Genomic DNA, 21,116 nt, shown 5'->3' on the forward strand with positions numbered 1-21,116 from the left:
TTGTTGTTGTTGTTGCTCTTGTTACTGTTGTTGTTGTTGTTGTTATTGCTGTGAGCATGTGCAAAGTGACTGGTTGTGCAGCAGAGTTGTCTCCTTTGCTACGGTTTGGAGACAGATTTCTAAACAAACCTTGTGAACGAACATGAGAATCCTAACATCCTAGTCTCTAACCGGCCTGTTTAGCATAGATTTCTTCAATCAATTCCTGGTCCAAATGTTTTGAGCAGATTAAGTCCTGATAGTGTAGTTATTCAGAGGTCACAGGCTAATCTAGCAAGTGAGGAGCACCACAAGGGACCTCTCAGATGCGAACATCTGGCTACACCTGGCTAATGCTTCCCATCCATCCCCAGGGATTGCCCGACACACAAGCTCTTACTTCTCATCTCCCTTCTCTTCATCATCACGGGCAGAGAGCCTGTGCTCAACATGTCTCAAAAGCAGAACTTACTTGAAGTTCTTTCACACTACCCAACAGCAAGACTCAAAGCAGGACAGAGAACCATTCAAGCTTGTGCAGCCACAATGAACTTGCAGCAAGGCACCAGAAAGAACCCTCCTCTTAGTCTTACTGGCATGTCTGCCTGGTGTCCTTGATTGGCCAGTGAGTCTTATCCCTCATCAAAGTTAGAGTGTGCTTCCAGTCCTGGGCCAGACCTTTCATGTATCTCAGGTCAGTTTTGCACTCCCATAGCATTTGTGCCTGTCCTCCAAGAACCTCATCCATCTGCACTCCCACCCAGCCCTGGAGGAGGACACACCATTGCAACTGAGGCTGTTCAGCCACTTTCTCCTCCCCTTTGTTGGCAGTGATCCTGCACTCATCATGACCTGACTTCATAGCTTGTTTGAGAATTCTGCACAGCACTTTCCCTTCTTCTTCTGAAATCAAGGTGTATAAACTGTTACTTGAATTGCAGTGGAGTTATAAAGCTGGCCCATCAGTAGAAGGAGCCCTGTTAAGAGCCCAAGCTCTTAACATTAAAGAGGGATTTTAGGAAACACATGTTTTCTATGCGCCTTCATACAATTCCCTTCTACTAGATGATATGTATGAATAAAACACGGGAGAAAACCAGGAAACAGATGACAAACACTCTGGAACACTATTGATAGTCAGCACATCTTTTTCAATGGCAAAGTGGGGAAAAAACACATTTGTGTTAACACAGGTTTTCTAGGTCAACATATCTCATATAGAGAACTAATTTTGTATATGTAGACAGGAGATTAATTATAATGTCTCAGAGAAAGTTGTTCTCTTCTTTTAATAATGGCTGTCTGGCAAGGGAAACTTCAAAATCAAGGACTTATCTTCTGGAGAAATGGAGCTGCAATTTCCCTGAGCCCAGCATGAAGCCAGAATATAAAAATCTTGTTTCCTAAAGTTCCTCTTTAAAGTTAATTAGCTGGGCACCCTTCCCATTGTGGGTCAGATTGATTCCTCCACTGCACCTGAGGAATGGGCTGTGCAAGCTCTTCACCTTGATTACAGGAAGAGGAAGGCAGGTGCTGTGAGGAAAGCTCAAGCAAGGTCGGAATTTAGGTCCTGGGAAGTGCAGCGTCCTTGCTTACAAGGGGAGGAGCAGTCAGCTGAGCAGCCTGAGCTGGAGTTGTGGGTTGTCCCCTAGGGCTGGTTGGTTTGAAAGCCCTCTTGTAAGGCAGGCACAGATGCTAAAGGATTGCAAACCACTCCTAAGATTTAGAAAAAGTTTGTCCCTCGACTACAAGCACACTTTAACCTTGGTGAGTGGTAAGGCTTACTGGCCAATCCAGATCTCCAGGCAGACCTGCCATTCAGAGAAAAAGGCGTGATCTTCCGGGTACCTTTCTGAAAGTTCACTGTGGCTGTGCAGGCCAGGATAGTTCACTGTTTCCTGCTCTGAGCTCTGCTGTTCCATGCTGTGCTGTGAGGGGACCTCAACGAAGCTCTGAAATTGAGACATGGTAAGCACAGGATATCTGCCCACAATGGGGAGGAACAGGTGGCTGAGCAGTGGGTGCTGGGGTGCAGGGTCCTATCAGGGTTTGGATGGGAAACATCAGCTAGATGTGACTATGTGTGAGGTTTCTAGTGGTGCTTCTTACTTGTTAAATAAGGCAGTGTCCACTGAATATATTCACTATCATGGCTAAATTTTCCTAAATCAGTTGGACCATTGGTTTGCTTGTAGAAACATCAAGACTGCTTTTTTTTGATTCTGCAACACATGTCCAAAACATTTTGTGTTTTACACTGCACATTGAGAGGGCAGGTATGAATCTAATAGTCCCATTTTAACCTGTGGCTTTTTTTGCAGTTTTTACAATTCTTTACATGTATAGTGTTTTGAATATTGTGTGGCAAGGGGATTTTTTTTTTTGTTTCAATCTATTTGATATTTTGGATGCCTCGTGTACCTTAATAGGAATCTTTGTCTTTAGTTTAGAAATTGTTCATTTATGATTTCATTACAACTATTTTCTTGACCTTTGAGCTGATATTCTTTTTCTATTACAGTCAATTGTAGTATTTGCTTTTGGTTTGTTGCAGTGTTCCTGGTTATTTAGTGCCAGAAAACTTTTAGACTCCAAATAATTTTGACCAATAAGTACAGTTATTCTATTTATCTTCCTTTCCCTGTTTGGTATGTGAACCTTGCCTAGTATTCCATGTGCTAGCAATTTCAATGGCCTACACTCAGGGACTTAGCACCTGCTTAAATCATTACCTGCCTCCATTAACTATTGCAGTTTTCAGGTGTGCTTTATATACATGGAGCACTATCTTCAGCTGCTCTCTGTATTTGTTCCCTGTTTCTGATCTCTACACATGTCCCTTCTAAAGTCTTTCTCTACTCTCATCATGTTCTCTCTGCTCCCTATATGTGTTCTGGTCTGCAGGCCCTCTTGTATACCTCTATCCCTTCCCCAGGTTCTCACTCCTGTTCTTTCCATAAAACAACTTCTTTTGTATCAGATCTCTTGCATGTTTTAATTTTTGAGGATCTGCTGAGACAGGACAAATTGGATTAATTAGTGACATATTTCCCTGTCTTATCTTTATTATGTTCCAATGCTGATGTATAAGTACCTGGTTTTGGGGCAATAATAGGTCTAGATACTGGTCTCTGGGTTTGTCTGGTTTGGGTGTTAATTTTATTCCTGAGTTACTTTTTGTTGTCTGTATTTTTACTGGATGTTGGCTGAGTGTAGCCCCATTTACTGACCTGTTTTGTGGGTATGTTCAAGAGGGAATGCTTGATAATGTTGAAAGTTGGGAGAAGTGTCAGGCAGAAAGATGTGATCTTAGCAATCCACCAGGAGACATAGTCAGGAGAGAGGGTAAGCTATCACTGGCATTTGTTAGGGACAACTGTGTAAATTGCATGTGGGATAAAAATAGTGTTGTAAATTTTATAGAAACGTACTTTGTTTCTTGGCAGGCATGTCATATGTTTGAACAAGAAGTGTATATTCCTGGCTAATGTAAGACGAAGGTGTATTCTGAACCATTGTACATCAGAAAGACATGACTTGCTTTTTGATTTTATAAGATTTGACTTTCGAGATATTGCCTTGAGTGTCAGTCGACACTTTAGACATTTGAACTGTGTAGGAGCTCCTGCAGACTATTAGGATCACTGTAGACTGAATGCATTTTCATCACAGGATGAACATGAGCCTATAGCATCCAGGGTCAGAATGGAGTTGATTGAGTCCCCTGGGTATCCCCACACCGTGGGGCTTCAAGTTTCTGCCTGGTTAAGTGCATCCTATCCCACTGAGGCCAGACATTGGAGTCCAGTTAAAGGATACACATTGGAGTCCAGTTACCAGATACCAAAGATAGGCAGCAGCTTTAGGGGCAGCCCGTGTTCCAGTTGTTGGAGGACCCTCATGGAGACTAACCTGAACTTCTGCTACTTATGTGCCAGGAGCTCTTCGTCCAGCTTTTGGGTGCTATTTAGTTGATGTCTCTGTCTCTCTGTGTCTTCAATAATCCAGGTTGAGATTTTTGGTCTTCTTGTGGAGTTCCTATCTTCTTCAGCGCCTTCGTTCCTTCCTCCGACTCCTTCATAGGAGTCCCACCAGTACATTCAATATTTGACTCTGGATCTCTGCATCTGTTTCAGTCCATTGCTGAGTGGATCCTCTCAAATAATTATTGAGGCACATTTGTGTGAGCATAGCAGAGTATCCATAATAATGTCATGGATTGGAGCTTGCTCGTTAGGCAAGTTTCCCTTGGGCATTCCCTCAGTCTCTGCTCCATGTGTCCCCCTGCATTTCTTTTGGACAAGATAATTATTTTCTTTGTATCTACTGTGTTGTGATTGAAACAGATCCGTCTGCTTTTTTCTCATGCTCCCATGCAGTCACCATTTGGACTCTGTCCCTAAGATACAGTATAAACATGTGCTATTTCAGTCTAAGCTATTTTGCAAGCTTTGTGGCTTAATATTTTTAATTTTATTCCTTTTGTTTTTGTTTTCAATTTTTTTCTCTGTGAAGCCCTTCCTGTCCTGATAGTTGATATAGAAAGTACAAAAGACAATTGAAATGCTTTTGCACAATAAGCATATGCTTTTGTGCAACTCTTCATCCACATCGTTAATTTTGAAATTTTGTCAATTACATTGTTTATATTCTATTTCTCAAGCTAGCATATCTTCATGACATCAGTACTACCTGAGGCTTCAGAATCATTGTTTCTGGGTGTATAATATTCTGCCTCTCTCTTGTTTATTTTTTCTGGAATTTCTGAGTAAATTGTAGTATTCACTCTGTGTGCATGGATATGAATATCATGTATGCCTCATCTTTACTTTTGTCAGAAGATGGTCTCAGAACCCATGATATTAAAGTAATGCGTAGTTAGTTGTTCATTCCTATGTGTATGGTAGAAATTGACAACCATTATGTGGAAGATCAGAAAGAATATTCGACTGCTAAGCTCTCTCTCCTGCCCTCTGTTGCGTATTTATGATCAATGTTTTCATTACTAGTATTTTCATCTGTCCATTTGGAACTGTTTAAACATGCATTCCATTTTGTTAAAATTGTATTAATGGTGCAGTTTAAACTAGTGCAGTTAACAGTTCTGTAAAATGAATACAAAACTCTAGTGAATGTATAATTTTTTTGTAGGAAGGTAAGTAAGGAACAGTGCGTTCTCTATCATTTTTGTTTCCTTGGTTGATTTTTTGCAGGGGATTGACGGTCTGAATATATAACTTTCTCTGTCCTGTAACACATTACATAGACCATGCTTGTATCCAACTCAATGACATAAACCTGTCTGCACCTCTGTGATTAAAGACATGAGCAAATAAACCCAGCTTGCCCATCATTTTTATATTTACTAATGGTTTCAGATGTGTGCTCAATACTGTTGATCTGTTTCCCTTGCATCTCCCTCTCAATTGCATTTCTCTTGAAAGGCTATATGCTATTCCGAGTGTTCAGAAGCAACACAGGTGAATCTTATAATGCAAGTCGCTTCAAAAATGACATAATGACTAGATGATAAATTCTGAATCATAAAATAAGTGGAGGAAGCACTAGAACTAAATTAATATATTTTCAAAGAAACATACATTTACTTTACAGTAATGTCCATATACTTCTTTCTGTTGTACACACATATGGGATATTTTAGGATGCAGTGACTTTGGATGATGTGCTTGTGACCTTCACTGTGGAAGAGTGGGATATGCTGGATTCTTCACAGAAGAGTCTCTACAAAGATGTGATGTTGGAGACGTACCTGAATCTCACTGCTATAGGTAAGACTGAATTCTTTTTCCAAATAAGGAAGCAAATGTTTCTTGGTTATTGATGATCCTCTGTTATTTCAATTGGTAACAATAAAGATGGAGCTGAATAAATTGGGTTTGCTGAGTTTTCCTGATAGCTTTCACAGTACTGTGAAAATTCATAGAACTTGAATTTACCTCATTTCTAATAATATATCACTCATTTTCTGGTACGGTCTTTTAGGCTACAATTGGGAAGACCATCATATTGAAGAACATTGTGAAAATTCTAGAAGACATGAAAGGTAATTTTCATGTCCAAGCGGATGCACTTATGATTCTGAGGAAAAGTTAATATATTCTGGAAGCTCTAAAAAAGCAAATATGCTTAAAAAATCATTTAGGTGTAGCTATGAATATAATATTCTTACCAAACTATGTACCTCAAATTCAGTTGTCTGTTTTGTGTATTCATTTGTTGTGCTGCTCCATTAGAACTATGCTGTGAGCTTGCCAATCTGTATAGTCTCATAGTACTTAGATATTGCACATTGAATAGTGAAAAATTTATAGCTGAAACTTTCTAATAAGCAAATAGTCCATGGTAAAGTTGGTGATACTCATATTCTTGTAGTGACATTGTAAAATTTGTTGAGAGGGCAGTTTATGAGAATCAAGAATAGTGTAGTGGTGAGACGTTAAACTATATACTGCATTTTATGAGAAACAAAATTTCAAATTGTGTGAGTGCAATGGGGAAAACTTTCAGTTGTTATTCTTCTTTTACTAAATATATCATGTGTCACAATAAATTCCATGAAACCACAGGGATACTGAAAGAAACAAACTACATTTTTATTCAAAAAGTTTAAGAAGATGTGTAGCCTTCTGCCTTCAGTATATTTTGTGAATTTGTTAGACATTTCCAATTAATTGGCTTTCTAATTTTACTGGGAAAATCCCCAAAATCATACCATAGAAAACCTTTATGAGTACTAGGAATTTGGAAATTCTTCTACTTGTCCTGGTTCAGTGTCAAATGTAGTGTAATTAATACCACAGGAAAAATTATGAATGAAATCAGTTTTTTTTAAATTCTGGGTTTTTCCAGTTTTTTTTCACATAGGAGAAATACATCACAGAAAAATTCCATATAAAAAAGTATGTTATTAATAGGAGTCATGTAATAACCATCACACATATCTTGTACAAACCAAAAAGAGAGAGAGATATCACCATGAACATATGAAGTTATAAAACCTTAAGATCTAATGCATCTTTACCATTAGACAAATATATAATCTTAATTCATATTGATAAAACTATTGATCAGGTTAATGAATGTTGTAAAGATTCAACATGTGTCAATTATCATTGCAGGCATGTAAGAAGTCATACTGGAGAGAAGCCATATGAATGTAATCAATGTGGTAAAGTCTTAGCAAATCTCAGTAATCTACAAAGACATAAAATGACACATACTGGAGAGAAACCTTATGAATGTAATCAGTGTGGTAAAGCCTTTGCAATACTGAGTTATCTCCAATGTCATAAAATAAAACATACTGGAGAGAAACCTTATGAATGTAATCAATGTGGTAAAGCCTTTACAAGACTGATTAATCTCCAATATCATAAAAGAACACATACTGGAGAGAAACCTTATGAATGTAATCAATGTGGTAAAGCCTTTGCAAGACTGAGTAATCTCCAATATCATAAAAGAACACATACAGGAGAGAAACCTTATAAATGTAGTCAATGTGGTAAAGCCTTTGCACAGCACAGTACTTTGCAATATCATAAAAGAACACATACTGGAGAGAAACCTTATGAATGTAATCAATGTGGTAAAGCCTTTGCACAGCACAGTACTTTGCAATATCATAAAAGAACACATACTGGAGAGAAACCTTATGAATGTAATCAATGTGGTAAAACCTTTGCAACAACCAGTCATCTCCAATATCATAAAAGAACACATACTGGAGAGAAACCTTATGCATGTAATCAATGTGGTAAAACCTTTGCAACAACCAGTCATCTCCAATATCATAAAAGAACACATACTGGAGAGAAACCTTATGCATGTAATCAATGTGGTAAAGCCTTTACAGGTCACAGTACTCTCCAAAGACATAAAAGAACACATACTGGACAGAAACCTTATGAATGTAGTCAATGTGGTAAAGCCTTTGCAACACGCAGTCATCTCCAAAGACATGAAAGAATACAGGCTGGAGAAGAGTCTAATGAATGTAATCATGAATATAGTGGGAGTTAAGAGGCCATTGGATTAGGATTAAGGTAGAGATCGGTGGTTTGGATTATTTCATCTCCTCAGATGGTTCTTATGATGATTTGGCAAAGAATGTTGCCTATTTCCCTTGTTTGCATAATCTCCTAGAGATTAAGGTAAAGAGGTTTACATTAATTGCGTTGACAAAGGAAGTATCAAACACAAACAACATAGAATTTGACCTAACAATTTTGATCAAACATAGCAAACTTATAAAAGAAAAATACAAAATGTAAGGTTCAAAGAGCAAAGCACCACCAGGAAGTTGACTTAATCTAAATCCTGTTATTAAGGATATTCAATGGTATTATATATATGGTTACATTAGAGCAAGTTTCCATGTAGCTAAACTTGTGGATTTGTAGTTGTATGAAACACAAGTGTATCATGTTATGAATTATTATTACCTGGTAATTGTTTTCCTGTGGACATACGAAGATATATGCATGTGTCAAAGTCAGAGGGATAGATTATGTTTGTGATTCTGGGTTTTCAATTTCAGATCTAAAAAGGTCCAGGCATGGTGTTTCATGATTTTTACCACAGCATTCAGGAAATGGAGCCATGGACATCTCTCAGTTCAATGTTAATCTACTGAGCAAGTTCTAGGACAGCCAAGCTTAGGCAGTGAATTGTTTGAAAAATAGAAACTGGTAATAATGTAATAGAAGGTGAGATGTTTCAGTGCCAGCAAGCAGAAGAACTCAGCAGCTTTGTCTACGTTGCTCTGGATTTAGCAGCAAGATATAAGGGACTAGTGAGACAATTATTGCTGAATAGCTGTAGATAAAGAATTAGAGGCTATGGAGAATAAATAAATATCACTGGAGTAAAATCTTCTGGGTAGTGTTTTTGGAGTGACAAAGAAGGTGTGTCAGAGATCAACAAGTTTGGACCTAGTGGAGCAGCTAGACTCGGTCATGTGTAAGAATCACCCAGGTGGTACTGGTTTCAAATACATGATGTTGTCATGCAGAGCAGGTGAGGCTTGGCATCATTGAGTGAGCATAAGGGAGTCTATTGGTCAAGCTTAGTTGCAGTAGAAGAACCCAGCATAGTGAAGATGCATTTACAATGGGATGAGCAGCAAGAACAAAAGGAATAGGAGAGTGGAGTCAAAGAGAGCTTAGAGTGATACAGAGGGCAGAACTGGAGAAGTGACCCAATCTCTTCGAAGGAGTAGAGATGAGCATGTGTGGATCCTGGACATTGAATTAAGAAGACCCCAAAATTATGTGATGTTAGAACTGTGTGTTACCTGCTCAGGAAAACTTCTTTCCGGGACTAAAAACTACACAAAAAATTTTGCTGCATTGAACAAAGAAGAAAGGATTTGGAGATCTGAAGAACACTTTGACAACACATATGGAGATAAAGAGTTTGGAGACTGTTGAGCTGGCTTGGGTCTTATTTAATTCCACTATTTCTCATGCTGCCTTTAGGAATGGTGTAGTGTATACTGTGAATGTGGAGGTATATGATGTGCTTTTATGTTTTTGAACATGATTACATGAAAGGATTCATATCAGAAGACTCTTTGTCCTTTGGACTCTTAACATTTTTGAGACTGCTTTAGATAATGGGGACTTTTGCAGCTGTCACTCATGTATTCTCCATGTTTAAGTATGATCCCCAAAGACTCATTCGTTTGAACAATAATATGAGGCCAGGCAGTGGAATGGGGTAATTTAAATATGACACCTGTGTGAGTGGCATTATGCTGCCATGTGACCTTGTTGGAGGTAGTGCATTGCTGTGTGGTTGGGCTTTGGAATTCCTACAGGTGCTGAAGAGCTGAAGGTCCCTGGAAGACAGTCTCTTCCTAGTTGCCATTGGATCAAGATGCAAACTCCCAGCTTCCTCTCCAGCATCAATGTCTGCCTTCATTCCTGGCATTCTTCCTGCTATGATGAAATGGACAAAAACCTCTGAAACTGTAAGCCAGCCCCAATTAGATGATTGCTTTTATAGGAGTTGTCTTGTTCATTGTGACTTTACATAGCAATGAAAATGATAATGCAGGAGCACTGTGAGTGAATTTAATGCGGTCAAGAATTTGCACAGTTCTGTAGTCTTCATTTTCTTGAAAGAATGTGTTAGAGAGAGACCTCATGAATGTGTTTAGTATAATGAAGTGTTTGTACACCTCTATAGTCTTCATCATTATGATATTATTCATTCTGTAGAGAAATACTTTGAATGTTAGCAATGTGGTAAAACCTTTATGTTATGGGATCCCCTGAGTTCCAACATAATTCAAACACAAGGACATGGCAAATAATAAAAATCTTTTGTAGTCAAGTAGTTACTGATTAATCTGGACTAGAAATATATTTAGAAGCTAATCTGAATCACCCGATCCTGTCCCTGCCTTGAGCCAGAAACTGATATAGATTTCAAAACTAAAAACTCTGAACATACATGCTGTTACAGGTATATTTCCCACCAATCAGGATTTTCTACTGTTGTTACTCGATGTCAAATGATACAGAATGTAGGTTTTTGGTTTGTCCTATCACAACAAGTTGTTCTTTTGTAGTTAGGAACAGGCATTTTATTTTTAGGAATAAAACATTAATAACAGAAATTATGGTTAAGGACAGTCATTATGTTTTGAGGAACAAAAGTAAACCATGAAAGCTTGCTGAATATTGTTAAATTATGCAGGTCCCCTATGACCTGGGACTTGAAATTTGTTTCAATTCATGATTAAATGGAGGTTGGCAACAAAATTGCAGTACGTAGAGCAAGTTTCTTTTGCTTGTTCCCAACATTTGTATATCAAGGTAATCTTTAAATATATTATAGAACACATATTGAAGAGAAATATTATAAATATAATCAGTGTGATACAACATTTTCATAACAGTAATCTATGAATGCATAAAAGAACATATCCTGGAGAGAAATGCTATGAATGTGCAATTTGGTAAAGAAAGCCTTTGTATGTAGCAGTAATCGTAGAAACATAAGAAAATGTCATAATGCAGAGAAACATCATAAACATAGTTAATGGGTTAAAGTTTTGTATTTTCTACTATCTTTATACAAGAGTAAACTCTTTAGCCTATAACTAATCTATTAAAGCCTTTGCTTATCACAGTAGGTTTTGAGAACCTTCACAAATCTGTGATTAAAATTATTTTGGTATGTACTTAGCCAACACACCTATATTGAGTTACTCAAGGTTATTTATTATGTAAAAAAAATTGAGAAGTGTCAACAATAAATTCAAATTTTATGATATCTCTCCATTTTATTTGCACTTGCAAGCTCATTTTTACATACAAAGGCCACTAATTTGTATTTTCTTTTTTAGTTATTCATGTATCCAACAACTTTGCTGACAGTGTTCATCAGCTCTAGCAATTGCCTTTGTGAAGTTTTGGTTTACTTATGGAAACTAACATATCAGCTGCAAAGAAAGATAATTTTACTTCCTCCTTTCTAATTTATATTATCTTCCTCTCCTTCAGTTTTATTGCTCTACCTTACATTTACATAATATATTGAATAGATAGTTATAGAGAGAATGGAACATCTTGTCTAGTTTAGGAATTAGTGGAATTAATTTGAATTTCTGTCCAGTTAATTTAAGGTTGGCTCTGGACTTGCTGTAAAATGACATTTTTATGTTCAGGCATGCCCCTTGTATCCTTAATCTCTGCATGAATTTTATCATAAAGTGGTGTTGAATATTGTCAGAGAATTTTACATCATCTCATGAGATGATGAGTTCTTCTTTTTCCTTACATTTTAATTCCATTATGTTGAATCATCACTGTGTTTCTTGAATGAAGCCTTCTTCATTGATCACAGTGGATGATCTTCTGATGTGATTTGTATTTTATTGTATTTGTTTTTTCTCTTAAGTATTTTTGCTTCTATGGTTTTATGGAAAATTGGTCTGTAATTCTGTTTTATTGCTTAGTCTTTACTGACAGGATATTTGAGTCATCATGGGTTCAGAAAATAAATTGCCTAATATTTCTTTGGCTTTTATATTGTTAAATACACTGACGTGTATTCTTGTTAAAACCTCTTTGAAAGTCTTGTAGGATTCCACCCTAAAGCTCATGTCCTTTGATTGTATTGGTGGCATATTTGTGATGAATTCTGTTTTCCTAGTTTATGTCTGTTGAAGTTGGTTCTCTTAGTTTCATTTATTTTTGGTATGTGGAATCTATTGAGGAAATTATCCACTTCTTTTAGAATTTCCAATTTGGTGGAATGCACCCTTTTTAAAACTATGTCATTACCATTCTCTGGATTTCTTAATTTTCTGTTATTTTATCTCCAATTTCATTTTAGATTTCATAAAATCGTATATTCTTTACCTTTTAATAAAGGTTTGTTTATCTTCTCAAATAAAAGACTCAAAAGACTAACTCCATGTTTCATTAATTCTTTGAATTGTTCCTCTTCTATTTTATTGATTTCAGCCCCCAAAATTTATAATATCTTGATGTCTCCTTCTTGTTTTCATTACTCCCTCATTTTCTTCTGTTGTACGCTTTAAAGTGTGCAGTTAATTTATTAGCATGAAAGCTCTGAAATTTTTTCATGTAGGCATTTTGTGCTGTGAACTTTCTTCTTAGCTCCACTTTCATGTTCTTTATGTTCCATGAGACTGTGCATATAGCACATTCATTTCCATTGAACTCTAGAAAGTCTCTAATTTCTTCCTCTATTTCTGTGTAGACCCATTTTCTCTCACACAATTAGTTAGTAGTCAGTTAGCTGTCCTCCCTCACCTCCTACAGCACTGAAACATCAATGGGTTTTTTGTCTGATCATACAGTGTGGGATCTCCTGGGTCTGGTGCAGTCAAGGACATGAGGAGCCCAATTTCTAGGAGCCACTCTCAGGGCTGTCTTGTTGCTCTGTGGGATGGAGTTTGTCCTTGCTCATCAGAAGGCTCCTTTCCTCCCCGTGGATATGAGAGGCAGCAATGGCACACCAGCAATCTGTGTCTTGACTGTGGCGAAAAGATAATCTGACCACAATGTGGAGGGCATGCCCAAGTCTATGAACCCACAGGAAGCAGACACATCTGAACTGGAAGTGACCATTTGAAGTAAGTGACTGTACTACACCTGGAAGTGGCAGTGATGTGACAGGCAGTGACTGGCCATAATAGGACGTGAGTGTACATCACAGGAAGTGGCTCGCTTTAAGAAGAAGTGCCCATTCAATAGCCATAAGTGACCACCACTGTCATAGGAAGTGGCTGTGTCTTGACAGAATGTGACTGTGATATAATAGGAAGTCATCGTACACCACAGGAAGTGGCTTTAATGTCGTTAATATCCTTTTTTACCATTAATGTCTTTTTCAGAGCTGCCAGTTCAGATTTCTGGGCTGACATTCCTGCTGGGTGTGGTTCTGCCCATGTGATCTCTGTATTTGACACCACCGTTGTCCCAGCATACCTCTGTCCATCCTGAATGAGGCTGCTGCCTTTGGTGAATCTCGTTACCCCTGCATCTATCTGAGCAGCCATACAGAGGCTCATCCAGTGAGGTCTGGGTGTGGCAGCAGGTCAGTTGGGAAGTTATCCTGGGGGCATTCAAGGAGGGAGTCTGACAATGAGACATTCTGTTATCATCTTTAACCAGAGGTCAATTGGTCATCCGTAAGAGATCAGTAATTGGAATTGAACACAAATCAATCAGTAACTGATCATCCATTGATCAGTATTCAGTCAGGGGCCAATCAAATGTTCACCTGCCAATCAGTCACTTGATTAGTGATCAATAACAGACAGGTAGTCGATGACCAGCCAGTAATGAGCTGCCAATCAGTCAAGGAATCAATGATCAATAAATAGTAACCATTGGTTGAATATTAATCAATGATCAATATTTAACACATGATATAATCGATAATTTATCAACAATCAATATAACTAAACAACTGACAAGTACTCAATTACTTTGGTCTTCACTGGACCAAAAACTGACTCGATTGATTACTGATTGATTGTGAACTGCAGGTTTGTGACTGACTGTAGGTTGATTGATTGATTAATTGGTGTCACATTGGCCATTGGCTTATGACAGGAGCCCTGGTCTGAGTATGCATTCCCCAGGTCTACAAAGGTCAGCTAAAGTTGGTAGAGTAAGGCCCTTTTCAGCAGTGTCTTAAATAATCTGAATTTTTCAAGGCAAATAAGAAGTCCTGTATTTTTATTTTGATTCTGTTGCCACTGATAATTCATTTATAAACTGATGAAGAGTGTCTATCTGTAGGTTTTAGTAAGACATAATGTTGAACTGTATCAACAAAAGCTGGTGGGTTTCCATTTTACTTTTAGGGTAACCCTGGTCTTGTGGTGGGGCACTTTTGATTCTCAGGGCCCCCTTATATCCTTTTTAGGCATCACTCATGGTCTTCTGATTTGGCCTTGGCTGACAACAGGATCTTTCCCAGGTCTCCAGTCTGTTGCTACTGTCCTCCCATCTGTGTCTCCTCTGCAGTCTGTCCTCCATTAAACACTCTCTGTGCCACTGTCCTTAAATCTCTTAGACAACTCTTTCCTAACTACTCCACCCTCTGGGGCTTTGTCTTCATAGCTGGTGTTCCCTGATTGACAAAAGCTCAAGCCACTGCTGCCTTTGCTTCTGGTGATTCAGGATCCATGGTGTGTATTGTCAAAAATGTCTCCATGACCCTGTCTGAAAAAGCTGCAGGGATTTTATTTTCTCTCTGCCTAATATTATTCACTCTGGCCAAATTTGTGGGCCATCTTGTGGCTACCTCGAGATCTGCCAGCAGAGATGGACGGTGGACAAAAGGCCCCCTCTTACCTTCAGTGTTGTTGCAATAACAGTTTGGGTGAGTTAGGGTAATGCAAGCATATTGGGGCCAGTAACCAGCTCATGTACCAAACCCAGACACCATTGTGGATGCCAACAAGTGTTTGCTGACAGGAGCCTGATATAGTTGTAACCTGAGAGTCTCTGCCAGTGCCTGACAAACACAGAGAGGGACACTCTCAGCCAGCCATTGAACTGAGCAGAGGGTCAACAATGGAGGAGCTAGAGAAAGGACCCAAGGAAATGAAGGGGTTTGCAGCCCCATGGGAGGAACAACAATATGAACCACCCAGTAACCCCAGAGCTCCCAGGGACTAAACCACCAACCGAAGAGTACACAAGAAGGGACCCATGGCTCCAGCCACATGGGTAGCAGAGGATGGCCTGGTCGGACATCCATGAAAGGAGAGGCCCTTGGACCCATGAAGGCTCATTGCCCCAGGGTAGGGGAATACCAGGTCAGGGAAGCAGGAGTGGGTGGGTTAGTGAGCATGGGGAGGGGGGACGGGATAGAGGGTTTTCAGAGGGGAAATGGGGAAAGGGGACAACATTTGAAATGTAAATAAAAATATAAATATAAACATATGTATATATAATATAAAATATATAAAAATATAAATAAATATAAAAATAAAAAAAATTTTACAAAAGTACTTGGGAAGCAGAGGCAGGTGGATTTCTGAGTTCGAGGCCAGCCTGATCTACAGAGTGAGTTCCAGGACAGCCAGGGCTACACAGAGAAACCCTGTCTCAAAAAAGAAAAAAAAATGTAAATAAGAAAATATCTAATAAAATATTCTTTAAACAAAACACAACATTACCTTTCATCGTGACCACCTTGAGTGGATAAAGGTCAATTCACAAGTATCTTAATCACTGCTGCTGCTTTGATAAAACACTCTGTCAGGAGAACAGGTTTATTCCAGCTCACGGTTCACAGTAAAGTCCCTCATGGTGGGGAATGCCACTCTGAAGTGTGAAGCAGCTGCTCACTCACATCAGGTGTGTAAATAATCAGGACACCAAGAGCAATGAACGCCTGCTGCTGCTCAGCCCCTTTCCACACACTGCCCGGGATCCTAGCCAGGGAATGGTGCCGCCCACAGTGGGTGGGGCTTCCCACACCAGTTAAGATAACCAAGGCCGTCCCTTACAGCCACACCCCGAGGCACCACCCCCTTGTTAGGATTCTGTCTAAGCTCCACCCCACAGTTACCTGGCAACAGCCAGTTATGCCCCTCCCCACCGTTACCTGGCAACAGCCAGGTAGGTCTGGTCCACTATAAAAGGGGCTGCTTGCCCCTCCCCCTCTCTTATCCTCTCACTCTCAGCTTCTCTCTTGGCCCTTCTTGGGCTCCCCTCCCTTCCTCTCCCCTCCCTCCTCTCTCCACATGGTCATGGCCACCTCTGCTTCTCTACTCTCTCCCTCTCTCTGCCTTTCTCTGCCTCTACTTCCCTCTTGACTCCCCTCTCCATGCCCTGAATAAACGCTATTCTGTACTATACCTTGTCTTGTGTCTGGTAATCTCAGGAGGAAGCGATGCCTTGGCATGGGCCCACTGAGGCATGCCCTTCCCCCACACCGCCATTAGAACATAGTCTCTCACCTCTTTCTCTTGCTGTAATCACAACACCCCTGGCCACTCTAGCTCTTATCAAGTAGACAATTGAGGTTGACCATCATGGTGGCTGTGACGCTCAGTCTATTTATCTAGACACTGGGGTGCTCTGTCTTGCCTTGCAAGAGTATATGAAATCATTTTCTCAGAAAGCAATATAATTTTATATTTGAAATATTTTATATTTTATATTTCTAGAATCTATTTATTGGAATTTGTGCATGCACTAGCTTTCCGACCAGATCTTAAATGTTTTGGGGGACTGTTCCTGACCAAATAGACATTCAAAAGTTAAGTGGCTGGGTGGGTATTTTGCCCCTTGCTCCCCTCTCATTTAAATTAACAATTATTACAAAACCATAAATGATTGACTATATATTTTATTAAGTTTATATTTATGTCTTATATGTTTACTCTCTTTACATGAAAGACTCATAACCAATCTTTATTTTTCACACACATTCAGAATCCCCCTTCATTTGCACATACATGTCTTCACTTTTTAAAAAGTATTTATGACAAACATGTGCACACACATCACACACCATGTTACTTGTTATCTCATAATCATTTTTCTAGCATGCTTTAGCATTGAACATTAATGAGAAGTATATTAACTTTCAATTATCCATGAAGTGTATTGTTTTTACTATGTGGTTACTTTAATAGATTCTTTTCATAAAATTTTTAAAAATTTAGGGGAAAGTCAAATTTTCTTTCCCTTTATTGATGTGCATACATAAGCATCTTATGATGGATCTCATTTAGGTGTCTTCCTTGTTGATAACCAGGGTATTTATTAATCCTATTGGAGAACTGTGAGCATGAACCATAGTGAAAACCACTGTGCAGAGTATGACATTTTCATCATTTGGAATTTTTCACAAGGCCTTGGATTAAAAGTGAAAATAGGAAGCTATTTTCCTTGTTCTCCACGTAACCAACAACTTTACATATCTGAAGACTTGGAGTGGGCCACAGGAGGAACATCAGTTGGTACAATTATTTTTCAGTTTATCTATATTTTAAAATATGAGTTGATGAAGTATTAGCTCTGTGTTAAGACCAACTACTATGCTTGCAGAAAACCATTGTCAGTTACAAACACCAAAATTTGATATTTCTCAATTTCATGAAAATCTGGTCTTAGGGAACAAAAGCCTCTGGATTCCATGTTCATTTCCACACACATCCCTATTCACCTCTCAGGAATGTATTTATTAAATTTGTAAATATAATTAATTGTGAAACTATATTTAAACTACTGAATTTGCAGATTCTGGGTGAACATATTTATAACCAAATTGAAAATAGTATGTATTCATTAACAGAAATCTTGCTTTAGATTCAAGGTTTCCATTTTTAATTTATTTATATATGTATGCATATATGCATATGTATATATATGCATATCTATATATACAAATTATATAAATGTATATATGTGTATATGCATAATGTATATGTATATATAGGATTTTTATATTTTTATTGAATATTTTCTTTATTTACATTTCAGATATCATCCCCTTTTCATGTCTCCCCCCAGAATCCCCCTATGCAATTCTCCATCTGACTTCCTCTATGAGGGTGTCCCCCATCCATCCACCCAATCTCATCTTACAACCCTGGCATTCACCTACACTGAAGCATCCAACCTCCTAGGCGCAAAAGCTATTCCTCCTGCTAACATCTAACAAGTCCATCCTCTTCTTCCTATGCATCTGGTCCCATGAGTTCCTGCCTGTGTTATATTTGGTTGGTAGACCAGTCCCTGAGAGTTTGGCTGGTTGAGACTGTTGCTCCCCAAATGGGACAATACATGTCCTCAGCTCCTTCAGTCCCTTCCCCAGTTCCTCTATCAAGGACCGCAAGCTCAATCCAATGGTTGACTGTGAGCATCCACCTTTGTAATTTTCAGGCTCTAGCAGAGCCTTTCAGGAGACAGCTATATCAGGCTCCTCTCAGAAAGCACTTCCCTGGTTTTAGGATGGTATATGGGTTGGATACCCAGGTGGGGCAGTCTCTTTATGGTCTTTCTTTCAGTCTCTGCATGTCACATTGTCTCCATAATACCTCCCGTAAATATTTTATTCCCACTTCTAAAAAGGTCTGAAGCATCCACAAATTGGTCTTCCCTGTTCTTCAGCTTCATATGGTCTGTGAATTGTATCTTGGGCATTCAGAGCTTCTGGGCTAATAGTCACTTATCAGTGAGTACATTCCATGTGTGTTCTTTTGTGATCATGATACCTGACAGAGGGTGATATATCCTAGTTTGATCCTTTTGCCTAAGAATTTCAAGAATTATTCATTTTTAATAGCTGACTAGAACCCCACTGTGTAAATTCACCACATTTTCTGTTTCCATTCCTTTGTTAAAGAACATCTGTTTTATTTGAGCTGCTGTGAACATAATGTAGCATGTGTACTCATTACATGTTGGAGCACGTTCTGGGTATATGGCCAGGAATGGTTTAGCTGGGTCCAATTTACTGAAGAATGGCCAGAATTATTTTCAGAGTGACTGTACCAGCTTGCAATCCTGCCAGTAGTGGAGGAAAGTTCCTCTTTCTAAACATCTACACCAACATCTCCTTTCACCTGAGTTTTTATCTTAGCTCTTCTGACTCGTGCAATGTGAAACCTCCGAGTGTTTTGATTTGCATTTCCTTGATCACTAAGGATATTGAAAATTTATTTCACTGCTTTTCAGTCATTCAATATTCAGAACTATCTGTGTAGTTCTGCACTCCACTTTTTATTTCCCCTGTGCCCATGTGCTTGAGGCTCTTCCCCACTTCCTTTTCTATTAGTTTCAGTGTGACTGGATTTATACGGAGGTCCTTGAACATGCATGAATTAAATTCATTCTGGGAAATTACAAAATCACTCACCCTGCTTGTAATAGGTCTTTCTTCATAATGGTGTCCCCAGCAACTGACTGCCTTAAACTTAAAGTTGTGATGAAACTATTACCTATCCTGTTTCTCCGTGCAGTGTACACACTAACCTGTTTCTCATTTTCTGCTCTGAAGGCAGAAACCATCTTTCACATGAAAATCCTTTTCCTGTTGCTACAGTGGATAGTTCACTACTTGATTTCAATGGGTAATTTTAAAACTTTGCTCTGGTAAAACCTTTTAACTGAAGAATTTAGTAAGTTTAATCAAGAGGAAAGCAAGGCCATTTCCCTGAGTGGCATCATACAGGCAGCAAGGTGACATGAGTCAACATAACATTTTTTGGAAACATTTTTCCTAAAAAAGCTAAATATACGGATGTTTTAGAATTAATATGCCTTCCCAGGAAGAAATCAGTCTACACACAAATAAATATTACTTAAAATATATTTAATGACAGCATGAATTCAGCTCTGGGTAATGCTCTTTTAGTTTCAGGCCCTATACTATACTTAAGAAAATTAAATAGGGGCAGGAGACTGCAAGTCCAGTCCCATAGGCAAATGGAAGATTTACACAGCAAAGATATTCCTAAAATTATTTCCTAAATATACCAGGGCCCTAATGCAGATGGTCATTATTCAGTGACAGGGCCCTAAGTTGAAAGTCCTAGAGGATGAAAAAGAAAAAAAAAGCAGAAGGTAGAATATATAAAAGTTGTGGTGGGGAGGTCTAAGAGAAGCCATATCTTATGCTAAATAAAGCTCTTAAGAATAAAGCCTTTTATACTAACAGAGGGAAAATTGAAAGAAATGGGAGACTTCAATGAAGCCAGCAGAAATTATCATACAGTAGGACAAATTTGGGGGTAGTCTCACAAACAATTTGACACAAGGAGAAATGACCTTGTCTCAAGAACATTACTGCCCAAGCCTACAGTGGCTTTGGGACTGATAACCGCAGCCCCGTATGGTGGACAGAGTTGGGTTCTGAGGATATAAAGTGTCCTGAAGGCCCTGACCACAGACCATTACCAGCTCTCCCAAACATATCCCTGGCTTTAGAAAAGGAGCTCTATTTTATTCTCAATACATTGTGGTTTCAGGAAAACCTCCCAAGGCCCAGGCCCCAGGCTGTTATTGACTATGTCAATTATGTTCCCGCATTTGAAAAGTAGCTATGTCATTCTCCTTATGTGAGGATGTCTTGGAAAGACATGCTGCATAAGGCTAGCCCTCCATCCAACAGTCTCTCTCTCTCTCTCTCTCTCTCTCTCTCTCTCTCTCTCTCTCTCTCTCTCTCTCCCCCTCTCTCTGTAATTACTTCTTAATTGGTTTATTTATTAATATTCCAATTGTTGCCCCACTCTCTGGTCTCAACTCCCAGGGCTTTTACCCCAATCCCACTTCCCATTTGCCATTGAGAGGATGCTTCATGACTCCCCCCTCTACTCCTCTAATACACTCACCTACCACCACCTCCCCTCCCCCATTCTTCTCTGGAGCATCAAGTTTCTACAGGATTAGGAGTATAGTCTCCCACTGAGTACACACAAGGCAGTCCTCTGCTACATATATTCCTGGGGCCATGCACCAGCCCATGTGTGCTCTTCTGTTAATGGCTTTGTCTCTCTGAGCCCCCAGGGATCTGGGGTACTTGACACTGTTTGTCTTCTTAAGGGATTGACATCCCCAACAGCTGCTTCCATCCTTCCCCTAACTCTCCATAAGGATCCATAA

The 21,116-nt window shown here is 39.0% G+C and overlaps 1 protein-coding gene across 1 annotated transcript in view; it reads left to right on the forward strand.

Annotated features, from left to right (window-relative positions):
• LOC127673205 (zinc finger protein 433-like) overlaps positions 1-21,116 on the forward strand; it is a 78,581-nt gene that overhangs the window by 29,795 nt on the left and 27,670 nt on the right. The window contains 2 exon segments of the mRNA XM_052168810.1: positions 7,119-7,996; positions 8,083-8,153. Of these exon segments, the coding sequence (XP_052024770.1) occupies positions 7,119-7,996; positions 8,083-8,153 (949 nt within the window).

Source organism: Apodemus sylvaticus, chromosome 22 (assembly GCF_947179515.1).
Source record: "Apodemus sylvaticus chromosome 22, mApoSyl1.1, whole genome shotgun sequence".
NCBI classification, from domain to species: domain Eukaryota; kingdom Metazoa; phylum Chordata; class Mammalia; order Rodentia; family Muridae; genus Apodemus; species Apodemus sylvaticus.